The sequence below is a fragment of the Pseudonaja textilis genome, chromosome 1, assembly GCF_049901715.1.
Source record: "Pseudonaja textilis isolate UNSWEBS1 chromosome 1, rPseTex1.2, whole genome shotgun sequence".
Classification (NCBI taxonomy): domain Eukaryota; kingdom Metazoa; phylum Chordata; class Lepidosauria; order Squamata; family Elapidae; genus Pseudonaja; species Pseudonaja textilis.
In genome coordinates, this window is record NC_141990.1 from 189,238,677 (window position 1) to 189,257,084 (window position 18,408).

An 18,408-nucleotide genomic window follows, 5' to 3' on the forward strand; every position below is an offset into this window, starting at 1 on the left:
ATTTACAACTCTTAATGCCTTTTTAGCAATGCTGTTACAGTGAACTCTGGCACTTAGGTTGTTAGATATGAGCAGTTGTGGGATTCAATTTTTTTTTACTACTGGTTCTGTGGGTGTGGCTTGATGGGCGTGATGTGACTTGATGGGTGTGGTGTGGTTTGTTGGGCATGGCAGGGAAAGGTTACTGTAAAATCTCCATTCCCTCCCCACCCCACTAACCTGCTTTCCAGCTCCGTTCTCCTGTGCAGGGAAACAAGGGAAGACCCAGCCAATCAGCTGGGACTCAGGAGGCAGAGAAGAGATGGGGACAGGGCCAGTCAGAGGTGCCATTTGCCAGTTCTCCAACCTACTCAAAATGTCCGCTACTGGTCAGAACCTGCTGAATTCCACCTCTGGTTCTTTCTCTGTGGCTTGCATATTTGGTTTTACTTTAATTTATTCATTTCTCACTTTTATTAGTTTTTATAAATAAATGAAGATAGAGAATATACTTAAATATTATTTTTTTCCTCCTATTTTCACCACAACAACAACCTTGTAATGTGGGTTGGGCTGAGAGGGAATGACTGGTCCAAGGTCCAGCTAGCTTTCATGCCTACTCACAGTCTTCTGGCTTCTAGCTTGGTGCCTTCACCAGTAGACCAAACTGGCTATCTGGCATTGTATCTCACTGGGCCACCAGTTCTGCTTTCTCTGCCATGTACCATGTTGCCAACTAGGTAGATCATCTGGGCACCCCAAAAGACCAAGTGAAAATAACTTCATGTCAACATATTATGGCAGTCTTGCGGGGCCAGTGTGTTGTGCAACAAGGTCACATAGTGTAATAAGATTGGGACTGGGACTTCTGTCCTCACTGTGAGTTGTGTTGGGGGAGGGTGCATGAAGGGAGGCTCAGCCAATCTCATTGTACACATATTGTACTCTGACAATAAAGGTAATGATAATGAGGCCCAGCAAAATTTCAGCATCCCTTTAAAGTACGCCCATGGATGTTCTTCTGAGGCCTGCTTGGGAGCTGCTCAGCCTGGCAGTCCATGAAAGCCTCTGTGTGTGTGTGGGAAACGGAGGGGTGGGGCAGGCTTGCCAACCTGCCACACCAACTCTCTTGGTGCCCCAGAAGCTGGTGACCACAAAAGGGGATTTCAAGATTGTGCAGTGGGGATCAGATCAAATGCGATAACCCAGCAAAGGAAGCAAGACAGTTTTTGAAAACTTTCAGCTTAATTTTATTTATTTACAGCCAAAAACATATATATTTTCTTAAGTTTTCGCGGGTATCTATATGTATGGTATTCAGCTTTGTTCGGGTATTTTCCCACATCATTATAGTAAAATGCAGTAAAAAAGCTGGAACACACTTCCTCACTAGTCCAACACATGAAAGCCACAGGTCATAGCATCGACTTCAATGGCACCAAAACCCTAGCCACTATAGAAAACCCCAGCCACAGAATTATCAGAGAAGCCATAGAGTTTGAAAAAAGACCTGAAAGCATGAATAGAAGAGATGATGCCACCAGACTGTCAATTATTTGGAAGCCTGCACTCACAAACAAAAAAATCTCCACACCACAAGCCAGCCAAACACCTGGGCACAAACAGACCCCCCAATACCTCCAGCTCAAACACACCCCAACCAGGCACCCAGATGAAACCTAACTTCCTAACAAATGATAGCCGTCCATTTACTCGGAGCCAAGCTGCACTAAAAGCCTCCAATACAGGAAACACAATGTTGCCAGCCAATCAAGACAAAAAAAGCTACAGAACAGACAGAAGATATTAGAAACACCAATCAAGCAGAACACAGCAAACTCCAAGACCAATAAACACAGACCAAGACTCCCAACCAATCAGGATGAAGAAAAAACCATTCTGGCACAGCAGTAGGCTAGCCCCAAATTTAAAACTGAAACGGCTGTGAAAGTCTGACTCACAGACGAACACAATACAGAAGCCTGATGATGGCAGATGAGATTCTGCCGAAATGTTGCTACAACTTTAAAAGCACAACTATAATGATGTGGGAAAATACCCAAACAAAGCTGAATACCACACACACACACACACACACACACACACACAGAGAGAGACAGACAGACAGAGAGAGAGAGAGATTGGAATTGTTCCTCTTTGTGGGGGTGGCAGTATAGCTAGACAATAAGGAAGCTATTTGCTTCTCTCTTCTTTTGAAACCGATGGTCTTTAAAAAAAAAAAAGATCATGATAAAACCATTGAATGTAACCAGCTGAAATTTGTCATGGTTGATGTCTATTAAAGAGGTTTTAATGCCTGCTATTTTCAGCCTATTCTGCCAAAAAAACAAAGCAATTTAAGTTACTTTGAATTTTCCCCCAATAGCTTATGAACAAATATGGAGAAAAATCTTGATGAGTCTCTCTTCCATATGCAAATGAGCAATCTGTTTCAGAGGTGGAAGGGAAATGCTGCACTCCCTGTAGCCTAAAAGATGTCAGAGGAAGCTGGTATAAATTGAATTATCTTTTTTCACTTTAGCATACAGCATTAAATAGTCAACAATAGGATAATAAGGTTTAGAATACATATAGCCAAATTTGTTTTTGTTAGTATTTGGTGCACTAAATCTACTAAGTGTGGTTTATTATGGGGGGGAGGATAAATAAGATTGCACTAGATGCATGTTAGGTTTATTTCTTTTGTAAATACTATAAGAACAGTTTTATTTCTTCTGTTAGATTGGATCCCCTGAAATTTGTTTTGCTCCTTGAGAACATGAGCTCACAGTTTAACATTACAGCAGGTCAAAATTGATAGTCCCTCTGGGAATACAGGCTACAGCTTACATCAATCACCTCACGCTGCCCAAAACTGAAAGGTTAGAATGCTTTCTTGTGAAGACTACAGATGATTTTTCTGAAACTAAAATCCTGAACCACCTAGAATGAAATCCTTTTGCCCTCAACCGTCAAGACTGAAAACATGCCTCCACTTCTTCCTTCACATTTCATGCCTTCAAATTGAAATGTGTCATGGCTGATTTTTGCAAGGTGGAAGGGACCATAATATCATTCCCCTGCGTGCATCTATTGCATCTCCAGGAGGGGTTGCTGGGTCACCATAGCTTGAAACGATGCCTGGAAATGCATGAGGGTAGGATCACTGGATAACTGAAGCGTTTCTTTAAGAGCGTTTGTTGAGGACGTAGTATACAATTCTTGGTTTTTGCTTATTAAGTTCACTGGATAATTTTTCAGTAGTAGTTTTATGCTTGTGATGGGATAATAGTTTGTTTTCTTGAGTTATAAATGACCTCTAATTTTTGTAATGTATTTTGTCTTTTAATGACCCAATAATCCACCCATTGAGATGGAATTGGGGCAACTGAATGGAGCTGAGTGTTTACTGGCCGGAGGCCCTTCTTGTCACCAATGCAGAGTTCACAGCAGATATGTTCACATTGTGCAACTACCTAGGATCAAACTCACAGCCTCCTGATTGTGAGGCGAGAGCTGCACCTCTAAGCCACTGCTGCACCTCTTTAATTTTGCAATGTATGAGTAATTTATTTGTTTCTGCATAGAAGATAGCCTAATAATCCTTCTCCAGACATCATTAAATATTCTTGGTGTTTCTCAGGAAGTCCTGGCTGGGAGAAAGTTGATATTTGTTTAACTCTATTCGGGAACAAGAGGCCATGTATATATCATTTAAAGCCAATTTTGTTCAGAGGAAATGGGGCATGTTGTAATCTTTCTGGTGATAAAGGTTGTCGGCATGATTAAGCTGGACTCCATAAATTTACTTTATAAGCAATCTTCATTTAGTGGCATGTGTGGTTAGAATGATGATGAAAAAGTAGCTTTACAATGCCTTACATTTATGATCTTCACAGATCCATAAAGCAAATAAAAAGTAAGATCAGAAGCACAGTTGCAGTTTCACTTAATGACTGTTTTGTTTAATGACCAAGTTGCCAGTCCCAATTGTGGTCACTAAACAAGGCCCACCTATACTACCTCTAATACACTGTATTACTATACAGTGTATTGAATGGGAAACATTTTGTCTGGTCTCAAATATTTAGTGAAGCAATAGAGGCTGTAATAAACCTGGAACTTTGGGAAGCCAATATTATGATCTACCTTGTTTAAATGCAAATCATCAACCAATTGCCGTAGTTGTTGCTGAGAAAATACCAAAGCCAGTGTTGTCTGAAAGAAGAGCTGGAAAGAAAGTAGAGTTTGGATCTTTTCTTCCTCCATTCCATTTAACTATCCCACTGTTTGAATATATGGAAGAGTGTGTGTGTGTGTGTGTGTGTATGTGTGTGTCCCTATACCTAAAAAAAGATGGAAAAAGTATCAACAAGGAACATTGGAAAAAGAAGAGAATTACTTGTTTTTTTGTTTTGGGATTATATCTTAAATAGGGTAGGGTTATTGTTGTTTGGAAAATGGTAGACTGCACGTTAATGTGCTTCTTGAAGATGCTTCGATTTCTGTAATTAAAATAAATTGTGATCTTTCTTTGTTAGCAAAGTATAATAAAAGGTAATGTCAGGATAGTCTACAAAAGAAATGCAGAGCTGTATTTCTTCACGGCCTGTATGTTCATCTTATTCTGACAAAAATTGAAATAGCTGTAGGTGGTATGATGTTTCCTTAATTATACTTGACTATTATAATTATAATTGACTACTTTTTGAATGGAAACTTTGAAGCAGGTTTGATCAGAGTTTGGAACAGAGCCATGCCCTTTCAAATCGCACATTTTTTAATGTGAATCTAATTACAACACATTTAAAATGAATTTAAATTAATTGACTGCACATTGATCTTCAAGTTCTCATATCACCATACTTACGTTGAAGCACCTTCTCTCCTTGTTACCCCTAGGAAAGGGAACTGTAAAAAGTGCATACAAAAAGCCCCCCAACCTTATTGAATATATGCAAATGCTGGCCTTTAATTTGTTAGGAAAATCAGAATAGTTTTAATTCCTAAAACTGGAACTGCTTAAAACAGTGTGATTCCTACACTGTCATCATCCCACGGAGATCTGAAATTCAAGAGCATATACATTTTCTGTAGCCTTAGGAAAGTGTCTGCTTTTACAATGCAATCAGTGGTATATGGCAATGCATATAGGTAATGCATGTTACTGGATATTTGTCAGTGTTGCTGTTTGAAATGAGAGCACTTTTTTAAAAAAAATGTGGATTATTTTTCTCGCTTTGCTCTTTTTTTTTGAATAAGTCATCCTTTAATGCTGGTATGGAGTTTCAGAAACAGTTAATATATGGATCCATTTTGTCAAACTGTCTACTAATGTCATTTTATTTTTTCATTCTACACTTATGCTATAAATTATTCTGCCCTCCATGGATTCATGACTGATCTTTGAGCACTCAATACAGCTACTGTAGTTGGTTGTAAGACAATTCCAGTTGATGCACTATTCGCTCAGCCAATTTAGCCCATGCATTTAAATTGATTCACTGAAATGGTAAACCTTAGAATTCCAAAATTATATCCTTCATTTATATTTTTTTAAGCCCCTCCAAAAAGGGGCTTTTCATGGGACTTGGCTCTTGAGATGTTTCGGTCCTGATTAATTTTTCTTCTTTTCTTCATAGGTTGCTGGATATTGAAAGTCAAATGATCTATTTTGCAAGTTCCTATGCAGTAACAGGCTTTGCTGTTCTGGTGCTTGGATACCTCCAAGTTAGTATTTACTTCTAGTCTTTCATTTCCTGCCCCACCCCAGAAGAGAAGTCAGTTATTTAACGGCCAGGATTCATGACAATTCAAGACCCTATTAACATAATTGGTTTGGAAATCAGTAGCACTTTCTGTAGCATATCAGCCATTTTTCTACCACAGACTCCTGAAATGAACAATTCCTATGTCACTGTTGATTCACCTAAATGTTAAATAAGAAATATGAATCAAAGTTGAGTCATGCACACTACTGTGCATTAATACATAGTTTTCCTTTCTTCCCACTTCTTACATACATGGACATTCTATGCCAGGGGTATCAAACTCAGGGTCCGTAGGCTGAATCTGGCCCGTGGGGTCTTAGATCTGGCCCACAGGGCTACCCTGGAAACAGCAAAGGACTGGCCTGCGGTGCCTCTGCCAGTGAAAACGGAGCTCAGGAGGGCCGTGTGCAGCCCTTCGAGGCTCTGTTTTTGGCTACAACAGCCTCCTGAAGCCCTCTGCCAACAAAAATGGAACTTGGGGTGGGGGGCACAGCTCTATTTTCACTGGCAGAGGCCTGTAGGAGGCCCTTCTGGCCGAAAACAGAGTCCATGGGAGCTGCGTGCACCCCCTCTGGGCTCCATTTTTGCTGGCAGATGGTTAGCAAAACAAACTAAAAACAAAACAAAAGGAGAAATGTTTCCCCTTTTGCATTTGAGTATGCAAGAAGGGACAGGAAAGGAGAAAGGGAAAGAGGAAAGTCAAAGGAAAAGAAAGGGAGATGGGAAGAAAGAAGAAAGGAGAATGAAGAGGGAAGGAGGAAGGAAGGAGGAAGGGAAGGAAGGAAGGAAGGAAGGAAGGAAGGAAGAAAGGAAGGAAGGAAGGAAGGAAGGAAGGAAGGAAGGAAGGAAGGAAGGAAGGAAGATTATAATGAGAGTGAGGGAGAGTCTGAGGGAAGTCCTGCCCATAGCACTTGGCCACTACAAGTGCCCCCGACATGAGTGACCTTGAGCTGGCCATGCCCACCTGGACAAACCCACCCCAGCCAAGGCTACCCAGGCCCCCGAGGTCAAACACAACCCTGATGTGGCCCTCAATTAAATCAAGTTTGATACCCCTGTTCTATGTGGACAAAGTGATAGACCATTATGGAAACAGGAACTATATGTCTTCTTGATCAGGGACAATTTTTTGTACTGCCTTGGAACTAATATTGGCTGTGGGGCTGGGGTGATTGAATAGACATTCATTTACTTATAAAACACAGGGATCCATTGTAAGCCAAAAGAGGTTCTTCAACACAATGTATCTATTCAGTTGAAAAAAAAGCCAAACTGAAAAAGAATAAAGTGAGGAAGAAAAACGTTGTACAGAGTTGGTCGTTACAACCCTTCATTTAATGAGCATTATGATATCACTGCAAAAATTAACTCACCACCTCTTGCAAGATAATGGTAGCAGAAGGCATAAAAACAGTGCTAAGAATACTGAGGTTAAGGTAGTTTTCCGTTTAGCTCACCAGCACTATCAGTTTGGCATTGTGTTTCAGTAATTAAGGAAAGGTTATCCATCTTCTAATAGCATCTCTCCACCCTTTTCTTTTGTTAGATTTGTTTGTGGGTAACATCAGCTGCTCGTCAGACCGAACAGATCCGAAAAGCCTATTTTAGGAAAATCATGAGGATGGACATAGGCTGGTTTGATTGTACATCAGTGGGGGAACTCAGTACACGGATTTCTGAGTAAGTAACTCGAGATAGCCACTGACGGGAATACATGCCAATAAACAATCTCTGGAAAGTCAGGGGAGGTTTTAAAAAGTCATTTTTGCCAGCTTGATTCTCAGCTGTGCCAACCTGTCCACTGGACTACCACAACGGTAATCCCTAGCAATCCTGCCCAAACTTTTATAAAGTTGACGTTGACAGGGCCTGTCATTACCACTGGCTTGAGAGGCCCTGTTTCTTGCCATGTGAGAGCCAATATTTTGCAGGACTCTTGAGATGTCAATATAATAATAAAAATAGAGAAAACCCTAGATCGGGTGGAAAGTGGTCGAATCCCATGGAGCTAATCCGAGAAAGATGGCATTTAGATGTTTTGCTAGATGGAAAAAAATATTTGAGGCGTGTCCATCTGGCTAGAAGAAATATGATCCTTCCAACCCCGCTCCCCCCCCCCAAATCCTGTCAGAACTAATCCTTCCATAGCCCCCACCAAGCTGCCAAACGGAGGAAGCTTCTTGGATGAGGACGTCATCTTCCACAAGAAAAACAAAACAATTCAGTTGCCTTTTGAAAAAGCACCTTTGAGACAACTGTGACCTGGAGGACTGAAAATCTCCACAGACCTCTATCTCACCAGCCATTTCTCACAAGCTGCTAGTGCTTCATGAGTATCCGTGCAAATTTTATTTTCCCCATCTTGGCCTTGTTAAGAAGAATCTCTGCAAAGGGTTCGACCAATTGTCAGCTATAAGGGCATGGGATGAAAAATAGAAGCCTCCATTTCATAGCATTTGGAATCCCACTGGGAATATTCCAGCAGGCAAAATACTTGAAAATATAAGACCCTCTACCTGCACCAAGTTTAAGGTTAATCTTACATACAGGAAATAAACTCCCCAAATAAAGGAGTGATCAAATGAATAATTACCACCATAAATCATTCTCATCCACATTTCAAAAGTGTGATAATCTTTTCGTGCACACTGGGAATTTGTAATGAAGGAGAAATGTATCTGCTGCTTCAACTTTTCTTGTTCTCCACAGTGACATTAATAAAATAAATGATGCTATTGCTGATCAAGTCGCAATCTTTATCCAGCGCTTCACCACCTTTGTTTGTGGATTCCTGCTAGGATTTGTCAGAGGCTGGAAGTTGACCTTGGTTATTATTGCAGTCAGTCCTCTCATTGGGATCGGAGCTGGCATAATTGGCCTGGTACGGAAGAATGTCCTGCCTATTGAAATAAGGCTCCCTGAGGTTACTTAAAGGGGCTTGGGGATATTTTGGGGGGGGCAGGGCGGGGCGAAGATTCTCTCAATTGAGGGAAGTTGGGGAAATAAACTACGCCGCCTTCGGTCCGATCTAAATATGGTATATAAAATCATACATTGCAATGCCCTACCTGTCAATGAATACTTCAGTTTCAACCATAACAACACAAGAGCAAACAATAGATACAAACTCAAGGTTAATTGCACCAAACTTGATTGCAGGAAATACGACTTCAGTAACAGAGTGGTAAATGTCTGGAATACTCTACATGACTCTGGTTTCTTCCCCAAACCCCAAAAACTTTAACCTTAGACTGTCTACTATTGATCTCACCCCTTTCCTAAGTGGTCTGTAGGGGGCGTGCATAAGCGCACCAATCGTGCCTACCGTCCCTGTCCTATTGTTTCTTTTATTTTTCTTATATGTAACCATGTATTCATAACTATGTTTTTACTTATACCTATTATCTGGTAAGCAATTGACAAACCAAATAAAATAATAAATAAATAAATAAATATTTTCAAGTGAAGGACAGGAAGTGCCTTGGTAACCCTCTACTATACCATTTGCTCCTGCTTTTTTCTTTTTTAAAAAAAAGTTAGCAGCCATTTCTTTGGCACAATTTCCCAGTAGTAATTTCTGTTGTACCTTATAAGGACTAATAGATGGGACACCTCAAAAGGAACCATTGATTTGTGCCATTGCTTTATTCCGGAGAAGGAAGAAAACAAGGAAGAACTGACCCCAAATCATTCAGGCCTAGGGCAGGACTAGAATTCACAGTCTCCTGGTTTCTAATCAGTGCCTGAAGGACCAATGGCTTCCATATGCATAAAGACGCCAACACTTTGTTTTGTTTCATGCAACCGAGGGAGAGAATTCTGATGTATGACAGCTTATGCTACAGAACATGGAGTCACCTTTCAAGCACCTCACGATTCTTTGCTGCTTCATACCTCAATGCTGAGTCAGTGTTCCTTGTTTAATCAACATGGTCATCACCTTGAATTTTGTCCCTGTAAAGGCAAGCCTTTAACTTACCTTAGTTGTACCTACACAGAAGTCTTCTGCAAAGCCAGAAGGCTGGAGAAAGCCTTCCTAACAAGTAGATTCTCCAAAGACACAAAATAGTGTGCTGATGAGTCCAGTTTCATTAATTAAGTAGTTTAATTAGACCAATGTTTTTTTTAAAGTCATTTAAAACCTCTCAGAATGGGAGTGAAAGTTCACCCATCTTAAACTGGCCAAATCTGAAAAACGCTGAGTTAGATTTTGGCCTATACAACACCAAACTTTAAAAAGTGACTTTGTGCCACATTCTTTCTTCTTGTCTTTGTTTCTGTTGTGTTAAAGTCTGTGGCAAAGTTGACAGGTCTAGAATTAAAGGCTTATGCAAAAGCTGGGGCCATCGCTGATGAAGTGCTCTCATCGATCCGAACCGTGGCCGCATTTGGAGGAGAGAAAAAAGAAGTTGAAAGGTTGGTTATATATCAAGTTTGTTCCTGAGCACCAAAGAAGCCAGCTGAATTGAAACAGACCATGATTGCTTAAGTGCTAAAGATGAATATTTATTGTGACAATTGAAAATAGGCTCTTTCTAGCAGTAATAGACTTAAGCTGTGTCAAGGAAGACACTCTGTTTTTATTTTAGCTTGTTGTGCCAGATATATGAAATGGGAAGGTTTCCTCAAGATTTAGTTGCTTTCATTATACCAGCAATATTGTAGAGTTGGCCAAGTATTAGGTAGGCGAACATGTGCGCTGCCTGTCACACAGCCTTCTCTTTAATTAGACATCAGATGTGATGGTGATTACTCTTTTGTTGCCAGTATCAAAATCTTTTTAGCTCACCTGGAATCCTCAAAAAACCATCCTGTACTTTTGCCTCAGGGATCAAAATGGCTTGCTGTGGCATTTTTAGTATTCATTCAAAACAAGAATTGGACATGTATGTTGGGAACCTAGACAGCAGCTTTAATCTACGTGAGTCCTGTGGTTCCCTTTAGTCACTATTTTACAAAGTGGATGGCTTCACCCATTATGCTTTTAAAAGAACACAGAGTTAGCCTTGAATAATGCAACATTAGGGAAACATCTACTTAACCCAGAAAGACAGGAGCGGGTGTGGAAGAAATTCAAGTCTCTTTTGTCTTGACTTTCTTTGTTATAAGTGCGAAGGAGCGATAATATCTCTCAGGCTACTTACTTCATTGTTATATAATATAATAGCAAAGTAGAGTGGTAGGCCTAGTAGAAATTAGGCCTTAGGGTGTCTGATTCCTATCTGGCCTACTTTGAATAGCTGATAGTACTAGGTCAGAGGTGGGCAACTATGGCCCTTTCGTGACTTGTGGATTTCAACTCCAGGAATTCCTGAGGTGGGAATTGAAGTCCATAAGTCATAAAAGGGCCATAGTTCCCCACCCTTGTGCTAGGCAATGGATATTTGACCAAAGTTTCTTGATTAATTTGTGCAACAAGTAAGATGGTAAACCAAAGGTTAATAACCACAATGGCTGAGCTCATGCTAAACCAAAATTAAAGAAATCACATTATGACTTAGTCTCATATGCAAACCTAATCACTGATTGGCCAGCAAATCATCAGAGTTTAGGCAAGGGTCTTTTCCAGCCTTTCTTGGAAATGCAGAGAATGGGCTGTGATACCACGTGACAAGCAATTTTCCTATAAAGTATCCCAGTACTTATTTTTCAACAATGAAAGCTGCAAATTGATCCTTCATTTGAGTCAATCTGTTTTTTTAATGTCCTTTTTTTCTTTTTTTCTTTTTACAGATATGACAAAAATCTGGTGTTTGCTCAAAACTGGGGGATCAGAAAGGGAATCATAATGGGATTTTTCACAGGCTACATTTGGTGCATCATTTTCCTGTGCTATGCGCTGGCCTTCTGGTATGGCTCAAAACTTGTCCTTGAAGAAGAGGAATATTCTGCTGGCACCCTTTTGCAGGCAAGTGTTTTCTAAAGCTTTTCCTTGACTTTGAACACAGTCATTCAGATATGAGGAGAGTCAGCAACACCCAGCAGCCCTTCATTTTCTGCCTTACTTCTGGGGTAGTAGACTCTGGAGTCATTATTTTATAAACAGAATATTTTTTTAAAAAAAATGGTTGACCTTTGTAGATATCACTGAGGTAGCCATTTGTTTGGAACCCAGAAATTACAAGAAGAAAACCCATCCACGAGGGTTTCCCCATTTCTTTCCTCCTGCCACAGCGTCCAGTGTTTCCAAAAAGGATTGGTGACAAGCCAAAATGAAGTGAAATTTGCAGAGCATAAATATTGCAGAACCTTTCTGCTGATACCCGGTGTGGGGTTGGATCTAAGCCCTGAAAAGACCAAGTCAGTTTCACTCTTTAGAAGGTGGTTCCAGTAGGGATGAGTTCCTGCAGCAAAACGTTACAGCTCAACCTGCTACTGTTGGCGGACTCTTTCCAGGAGCTTCCATTTGAATGCTATGCAAATCACTGAAAGGCGCTGCTTCCTTTGGGGACACAAATGAGCCAACTCTTTTCCAGCTTTAAAAGCAGCTGTGCCTTTTGTAAAGTCCATGCAGCTGCCGCAGAAATGATTCCCAGATGCTCTCATGCAGAACCAGTTGACTTCAAGCAAACACTTTGCCCAGCCCTGTTCAATTCCATATCCTTTTCACGTATGTTCTTCCCATCCCTGCTGTCCAGTAGCCTTGCATGCTTGCTTAAGCCTGTCGACTGTAAACACAGCTAATTTTTGGAGTTGAGGAGCTATTTCTTTCTTTTCTGAAGATGAGCTTGAATTTCTGTAAGCCTTGCAGTTCAAGCTCTTTCGTGTTGTGTCGTGGTACTACCACAAGACCCAGTAATTAGCTTATTATAATAACAGAATAACAGAGTTGGATGGGACCTTAGAGGTCTTCTAGTCCAATCCCCTGTTCAAGCAGGAGACCCTATACCAGGGGCGTCAAACTCATGGCCCGCGGGCCGGATGCATCACGCACTGGCCAAGCTATTTTATTGAAGGGAGGAAAAGTCACAATATGTCATGTTACGACAGGTTTGACACCCTTGCCCTATACCATTTCAAACAGGTGGTTGTCCAATCTCTTCTTAAAAACCTCAAGTGCACCCACAACTTCTGGAGGCAAGTTAGTCCAGGGATTAATTATTCCATCAGGGAATGTTTCCTTTTTTTCTAGATCAGGGGTGTCAAACTCGATTTCGTTGAGAGCCGCATCAAGGTTGTGTTTGACCTCGGGGGGGCAGAGTGGGCATGGCCAGCTTGGAGTCACTGGACCGCAACAGCCTCCTGAAAACCTCCGCCAGTAAAAATGGAGCTGTGCACTCATGAGCTCCATTTTTGGCCGCAACAGCCTGCAATCCTCTACCAGCAAAAACAGAGCTTGGGGGCGCACGCCCAGTCCCCAACCTCCATTTTTACTGGCAGAGGCACCGCGGGCCAGTCCTTCACTGTTTCCAGGGTGGCCCCACGGGCCAGATCTAAGCACCCCGCTTGCGGGATCCGGCCTGCGGACCTTGAGTTTGACACCCCTGTTCTAGATTAAGACATAGAGTACTACAATTAATACTCTCTTAATACATGCCAAGTATTTTCTAGACCTCTAAAATTTGCTTTGATTTAAGGGATCAGTCCCAGACTTGAAAACTGAAATAGCTTCCTTAGGTTGGGAGGTAAAAGAATCATTCTATCCCTTTAATACTATTCCTAGTCTTGCCTTCTGGTAAAGAGGAAGCTGTTATTTCTCAAAAGAACAAAATATTTTATCTGCCTTCCAGAAATACTGTCTTGGGGCATCTATAGCTACTGATTGTAATTTAATATTGGCAGAAACTAATTTTTCCCCTCTTTATCCTTCTCAGGTTTTTCTCGGCGTCCTAGTAGGTGCCTTGAATCTTGGTCAAGCCGCCCCTTGCTTGGAAGCCTTTGCAACAGGTCGAGGGGCTGCCACAAATATATTTGAGACAATAGATGAAGTAAGTAACCCACTGATTGCTTGTGGGGGGTGGGGGGAATAAATGAGAGTTTCAAGGAATGTAAACTTTGCTTCTGCCAAGAATGCAAATGAGAAATATTATCGTGATTAAAAGAAATTGATTGCAAGTTAAAGCAAACCAGTAATCCTGCCTTGATATTTACAAAGAGTGCATTCATGCAAGTGACATTCCTAAGTGATTTTCTTATGAATATTCATCTTCTCACTGAGCCCCACTCTGTCTGTCAAAGAGGGCTATGCTTTATAAGGAACCTGATCGTCAAGAAAGGCAGTGAGACAAATTGCAAATTAAGTGGTTTCAGGAACTAAGTCATTCTGGTGCCTTAGGCGTGCAATTGTAAGAAAGAAAAGGGGGCCAGAAGCTCCAAGAATGAAATGAATATGTATAGCACTGCCAAGGCTTCAGAATTTTGCAAAGAAAAAAAACACCCACTCAATAATTCTAAGCTATAGAAGCCAATTATATTCTTTCTATTAGTTTTATTCCTTGCTTTCCCAAAAATAAGTGAAATGCATATAAATGGACAACTCTATATATACACTGAACAAAGCCAGTGTGGATGTGTGGTTAAGGCATTAGGCTAGAAGTCAGGAGACCATGAGTTCAAGTCATGGCCGAAAGCACAAAGCCAGCTGGGTGACTTTTGGGCCACTCATTCTTGCTCAGCTCTAGGAAAAAAGCCAATTAATTTCCAGAAAAATCTTGCAGATTAGACTAGGCAGTTACAAGGAATCAGAAACTGACTTGAAGGCATCAAAAGAAAACAAACAATATAAAACACATACTGAGTTGTTGATTTAAGGAAGTCTTTTCTGCATTGGAGCACCAAATCCAAATTTTAGTCTACCTTAAGCCATGCAAACTCCCTGTTGACTTTGGGCCAGTCACCTACTCTCAGCTCAACCTATCTCATAGAGTCATTGTGGGTGAAAATAGGAGGAGCGAGTCCTATGTGTGCCACCTTTTGTTCCCGAAGTAAAGGTGGGATATAAACTAGCAAGCCAATCACTTGTTTGATCTAAATGTTCTGGTGCCATAAATGGATGGTGTAAATCAGTGTTTCCCAACCTTGACCGCTTGAAGTCCGCGTGGACTTCAAATCCCATAATTCCTCAGCCAGCCAGGGTGAGGGTAAGGGGCGTGGATGCTACATTTAGGGTTTCAAGAGTTTGACACATTCCTTAACTAGGAACTAGGTCAGGGATGGGATTCAAATTTTTTAACAACCGGTTCTGTGGGCGTGGCTAGGTGGGCGTGGCTAGGTGGGCGTGGCCATGTTACTGGGTGGACATGGCTTCTTCTTTTTTCTTTTTTTGCAGAAAACTGCGCCCCCCCCCATTTTTTTGCCACCTGAACCTCAGACAAGCCTCCTTGGGGGTGTTTTTGCTCCCAGAAATTTTCCCTGGGGCCCAGGAAGGCAAAAAGCGGAGCATAGGGAGGGCACGCAGCACCCCATCCCCACCCCCCACACGCCCCTTTTTGCTTCCTGGGTCTTGGGGAAGCCTCCTGGGTGAAGCAGTAAGACAGCAAAGGGAATCCCGGAACAGCTGATCATCGGAACAGCTGATCATCAGGAGGGGGAGAAAAAAGAAATACCTTCAGTGACTGGGCGGGGAGAACACAGATGTTGGGCATGCATGCAATGTTGTGCATGTGCGGTAAGGACTGACTGGGTGGGGAGGGATGGAGTGGGCGGTGAGGGGCAGGACCAGCCAGGAGCACGATTTGTCAGTTCTCCGAACTGCGCAGAATCGTAACAACCGGTTCTATAGAACTGGTGCTGAACTGGTAGAATCCCACCCCCGGACTAGGTGGTCTATCAAAACATTCGTGGAAATGTTAAGTAATGTTAAACAAGTTGGGAGTGGAAATCAATGAGAGATAGAATAATCAGAAGAGCCTTCTGAAAGTCTGTCTGTTCAAGGCCTGAGAGCCAGCAAGGGAGTAAAGATAAATCCTTCAGACAGAGATGTGAAACTAGCTACTGAAAGAAAGCTTCTTGAGAAAAAAAACAAAAACAAATTGAGTGATCTGATTAATTCTACCCCAGAAACCTAGAATTGACTGTATGTCAGAAGATGGCTACAAACTGGACAAAGTCCGGGGTGAAATTGAATTCCATAATGTAACCTTCCATTATCCATCCAGGCCCGATGTTAAGGTAAGAACTCAAAAGGTCCTATTCTGCAGCATTGCCATAATTTCCAAATTTATTCTGGGAACCTAGCTAGGCCTTTTCAAATACAGTGCCATTTATTTTCTTTCTTTCTTTCTTTCTTTCTTTCTTTCTTTCTTTCTTTCTTTCTTTCTTTCTTTCTTTAATCTAGATTTTAGATGAACTCAGCATGGTTATCAAGCCAGGTGAAACCACAGCCTTTGTTGGTCCAAGCGGCGCAGGGAAAAGTACCACAATTCAGCTGATCCAGCGCTTCTATGACCCTACCGAAGGCATGGTGAGGCTTTGACCTAACTCTGTCATCTTTCTTTCATTGGGAAAATCCTGAAGCCTGATCCATTCTTGTTGCATATTTATCTTTGCAATTTACTATGAAGCCACACTCTTAGCCTCCTCTTATCAACTGGTCTTTGGACTCAAAGAGCAAAATAGCATTTATTGGTTTACCAAACTCAGATGGCCTCATCTGTCTCATATAATGATGCTAGACAGCTCATAATAATCAATACATACAGAGATAGAAACAGAACCATTTTTTCCACCAGTTGTCAGACCAAACAGTCTCCCAGCTCAACCTCCATCCTAGTCCAATGCTTGGAGGAAAAGTCATCTCTTCATGGCCTTCTGAGTGCTAAAAAGGTAGGGAATCCTCAAATCTCAAAGAGGAGGCTATTCCAAATAACAGGGACAGCTACTGAGAAGATATGCATTTGAGGTCCCATCAGAGGACAACATTTAAAAGACTGGAGCATAGACACTGTACCAAATCTCGTAGATGGGCAAATCACCTCAGGGACTTGAAACCTGACAAGGAGGAATGAGGCCACATTCATATTTATATGAGAGATGCCTGGGTTTCAGAACTGGAAATGGAAAACTTTAATACATGTATAGAATACAATCTGTGAATAGGATATTTGATACAATGGGAAATGTATCTTGACAGGTAGTTCTGTCAGGGCTCAGATCAGGTAAATTTCATATTTTGTGGTAAGCTTCATGAATCTCATTAATTTGCTTAACTCTGATTTTGTTGAGGAAGTTAGCTGGGTACATATTTCTTTAGGATAAAAATGAAGAAAAATCCATTATGAGCTGGTCCAGGATGTGGCACAATCCACCTGTGTAAAAATATTTTAAAATTCTTTTCATAGTCTTTTAATATCCAATCCACTTTAGGTAAATGAAATTATTAAGTAATGTTATCTCACAGGCTGCATCTGAATTAAAATATCCAAGAAAAGAACATTAATCTCTGAAAAATTCAGAATTGGTTTGCACAGCCGCCCTAAATAAAAGTACCAGCTATTGTATTGTTGCTCATTTCATTCATTGCTGACCAACTCTCACATATATTAGTAAGAAATTAAATAGATATTTTTTGTATTAAGGACAACTTCTGGGGTTCTTCCGGGGGACATCTGCAGAGGTATATCAATACAATGATCAGAATTCAAAAGAATTGGGAAGCTAAAGCTATGTATCCAGAAAGACCTTATAATATATTTGTCAACTCATAAAATATTTCTATGGTCTTTTTAGAGTTGCCAACAGAAAGAGTGGGGGGAGCAGTGCGGCAGCTTGCAAACTAAAAGTGCATTCCATAAATAGTTTTCAAAGATAGTAACTAGGTGACTGAAGTTTTTCCCATGCAAAATTCTAACTGGAGAGCATGATTGATGACTCTTGGCTATGGATGTGTCCCACTGGAGAATATGAGTTACGATAACACCCAGGGGGTGGGGGAAAACCAGGGTCAAGGCTGACAATGAATTATATGTCTCAGAGTCGGCTACACCCAGACAGTGCCGGACATTTTAACTCCCAATAAATCCTGTTGAACTTTTGGAAGTTTGGCTCAAGACTCATGATTTATGTGGGGTAACTGCCAGAATCTTGACAATATTACTCTTCCTTCCTTCCTCCTTCCTGCAAAGGATGTGCAGGTGCTATAGAGCAAATGATGTTTGAAACGAAGACCATATGTGGTTTGAGATGAAAGGAAAATTGTGGAAAATTAATAATCTAAGCTAAGCCTCAATCGCTGTGCTTTCAGGCATTGTATGTAGGAATTAGACACAAAACTGGAAGCAGTGCAGTACAGTGTTGCTATTTTAAGAAGCAGCTTCCATTAAGAGAGGAAGATGTTGACCTGAAGGTACAGGTGACCATAGTCTTTATCTACAAACTGTTGTTGTGCAGGTTACTCTCGATGGACATGACATTCGCTCCCTTAACATTCAGTGGCTGCGCTCTTTGATGGGGGTGGTGGAACAAGAACCCGTCCTGTTTGCCACCACTATAGCAGAAAACATTTGCTACGGTCGGGAAGATGCCACTATGGAAGACATCATCAGAGCAGCCAAAGAAGCCAATGCCTACCACTTTATCATGGATCTGCCTCTGGTAAAAGGAACTTCATCATATCCGTTCTCAGTCCTCTTCCAAGACTGTCTCTTATACCACATCTGCGTAGTTTGAGATCACTAAATGAGGGGTTGGCAACATGTTGTCCTCTATGCCAAAGGTGCTT

At 41.3% G+C, this 18,408-nt stretch overlaps 1 protein-coding gene across 2 annotated transcripts in view; it reads left to right on the plus strand.

Moving 5' to 3' along the window:
• ABCB11 (ATP binding cassette subfamily B member 11) overlaps nucleotides 1-18,408 on the plus strand; it is a 90,727-nt gene that overhangs the window by 24,890 nt on the left and 47,429 nt on the right. For both annotated transcript variants that reach the window (XM_087919990.1, XM_087919989.1), the window contains 9 exons: nucleotides 5,622-5,709; nucleotides 7,297-7,430; nucleotides 8,460-8,631; nucleotides 10,042-10,166; nucleotides 11,484-11,658; nucleotides 13,565-13,678; nucleotides 15,750-15,860; nucleotides 16,027-16,152; nucleotides 18,078-18,281. In XM_087919990.1, the coding sequence (XP_087776116.1) occupies nucleotides 5,622-5,709; nucleotides 7,297-7,430; nucleotides 8,460-8,631; nucleotides 10,042-10,166; nucleotides 11,484-11,658; nucleotides 13,565-13,678; nucleotides 15,750-15,860; nucleotides 16,027-16,152; nucleotides 18,078-18,281 (1,249 nt within the window). The remainder of the gene's footprint in view (nucleotides 1-5,621; nucleotides 5,710-7,296; nucleotides 7,431-8,459; nucleotides 8,632-10,041; nucleotides 10,167-11,483; nucleotides 11,659-13,564; nucleotides 13,679-15,749; nucleotides 15,861-16,026; nucleotides 16,153-18,077; nucleotides 18,282-18,408) is intronic.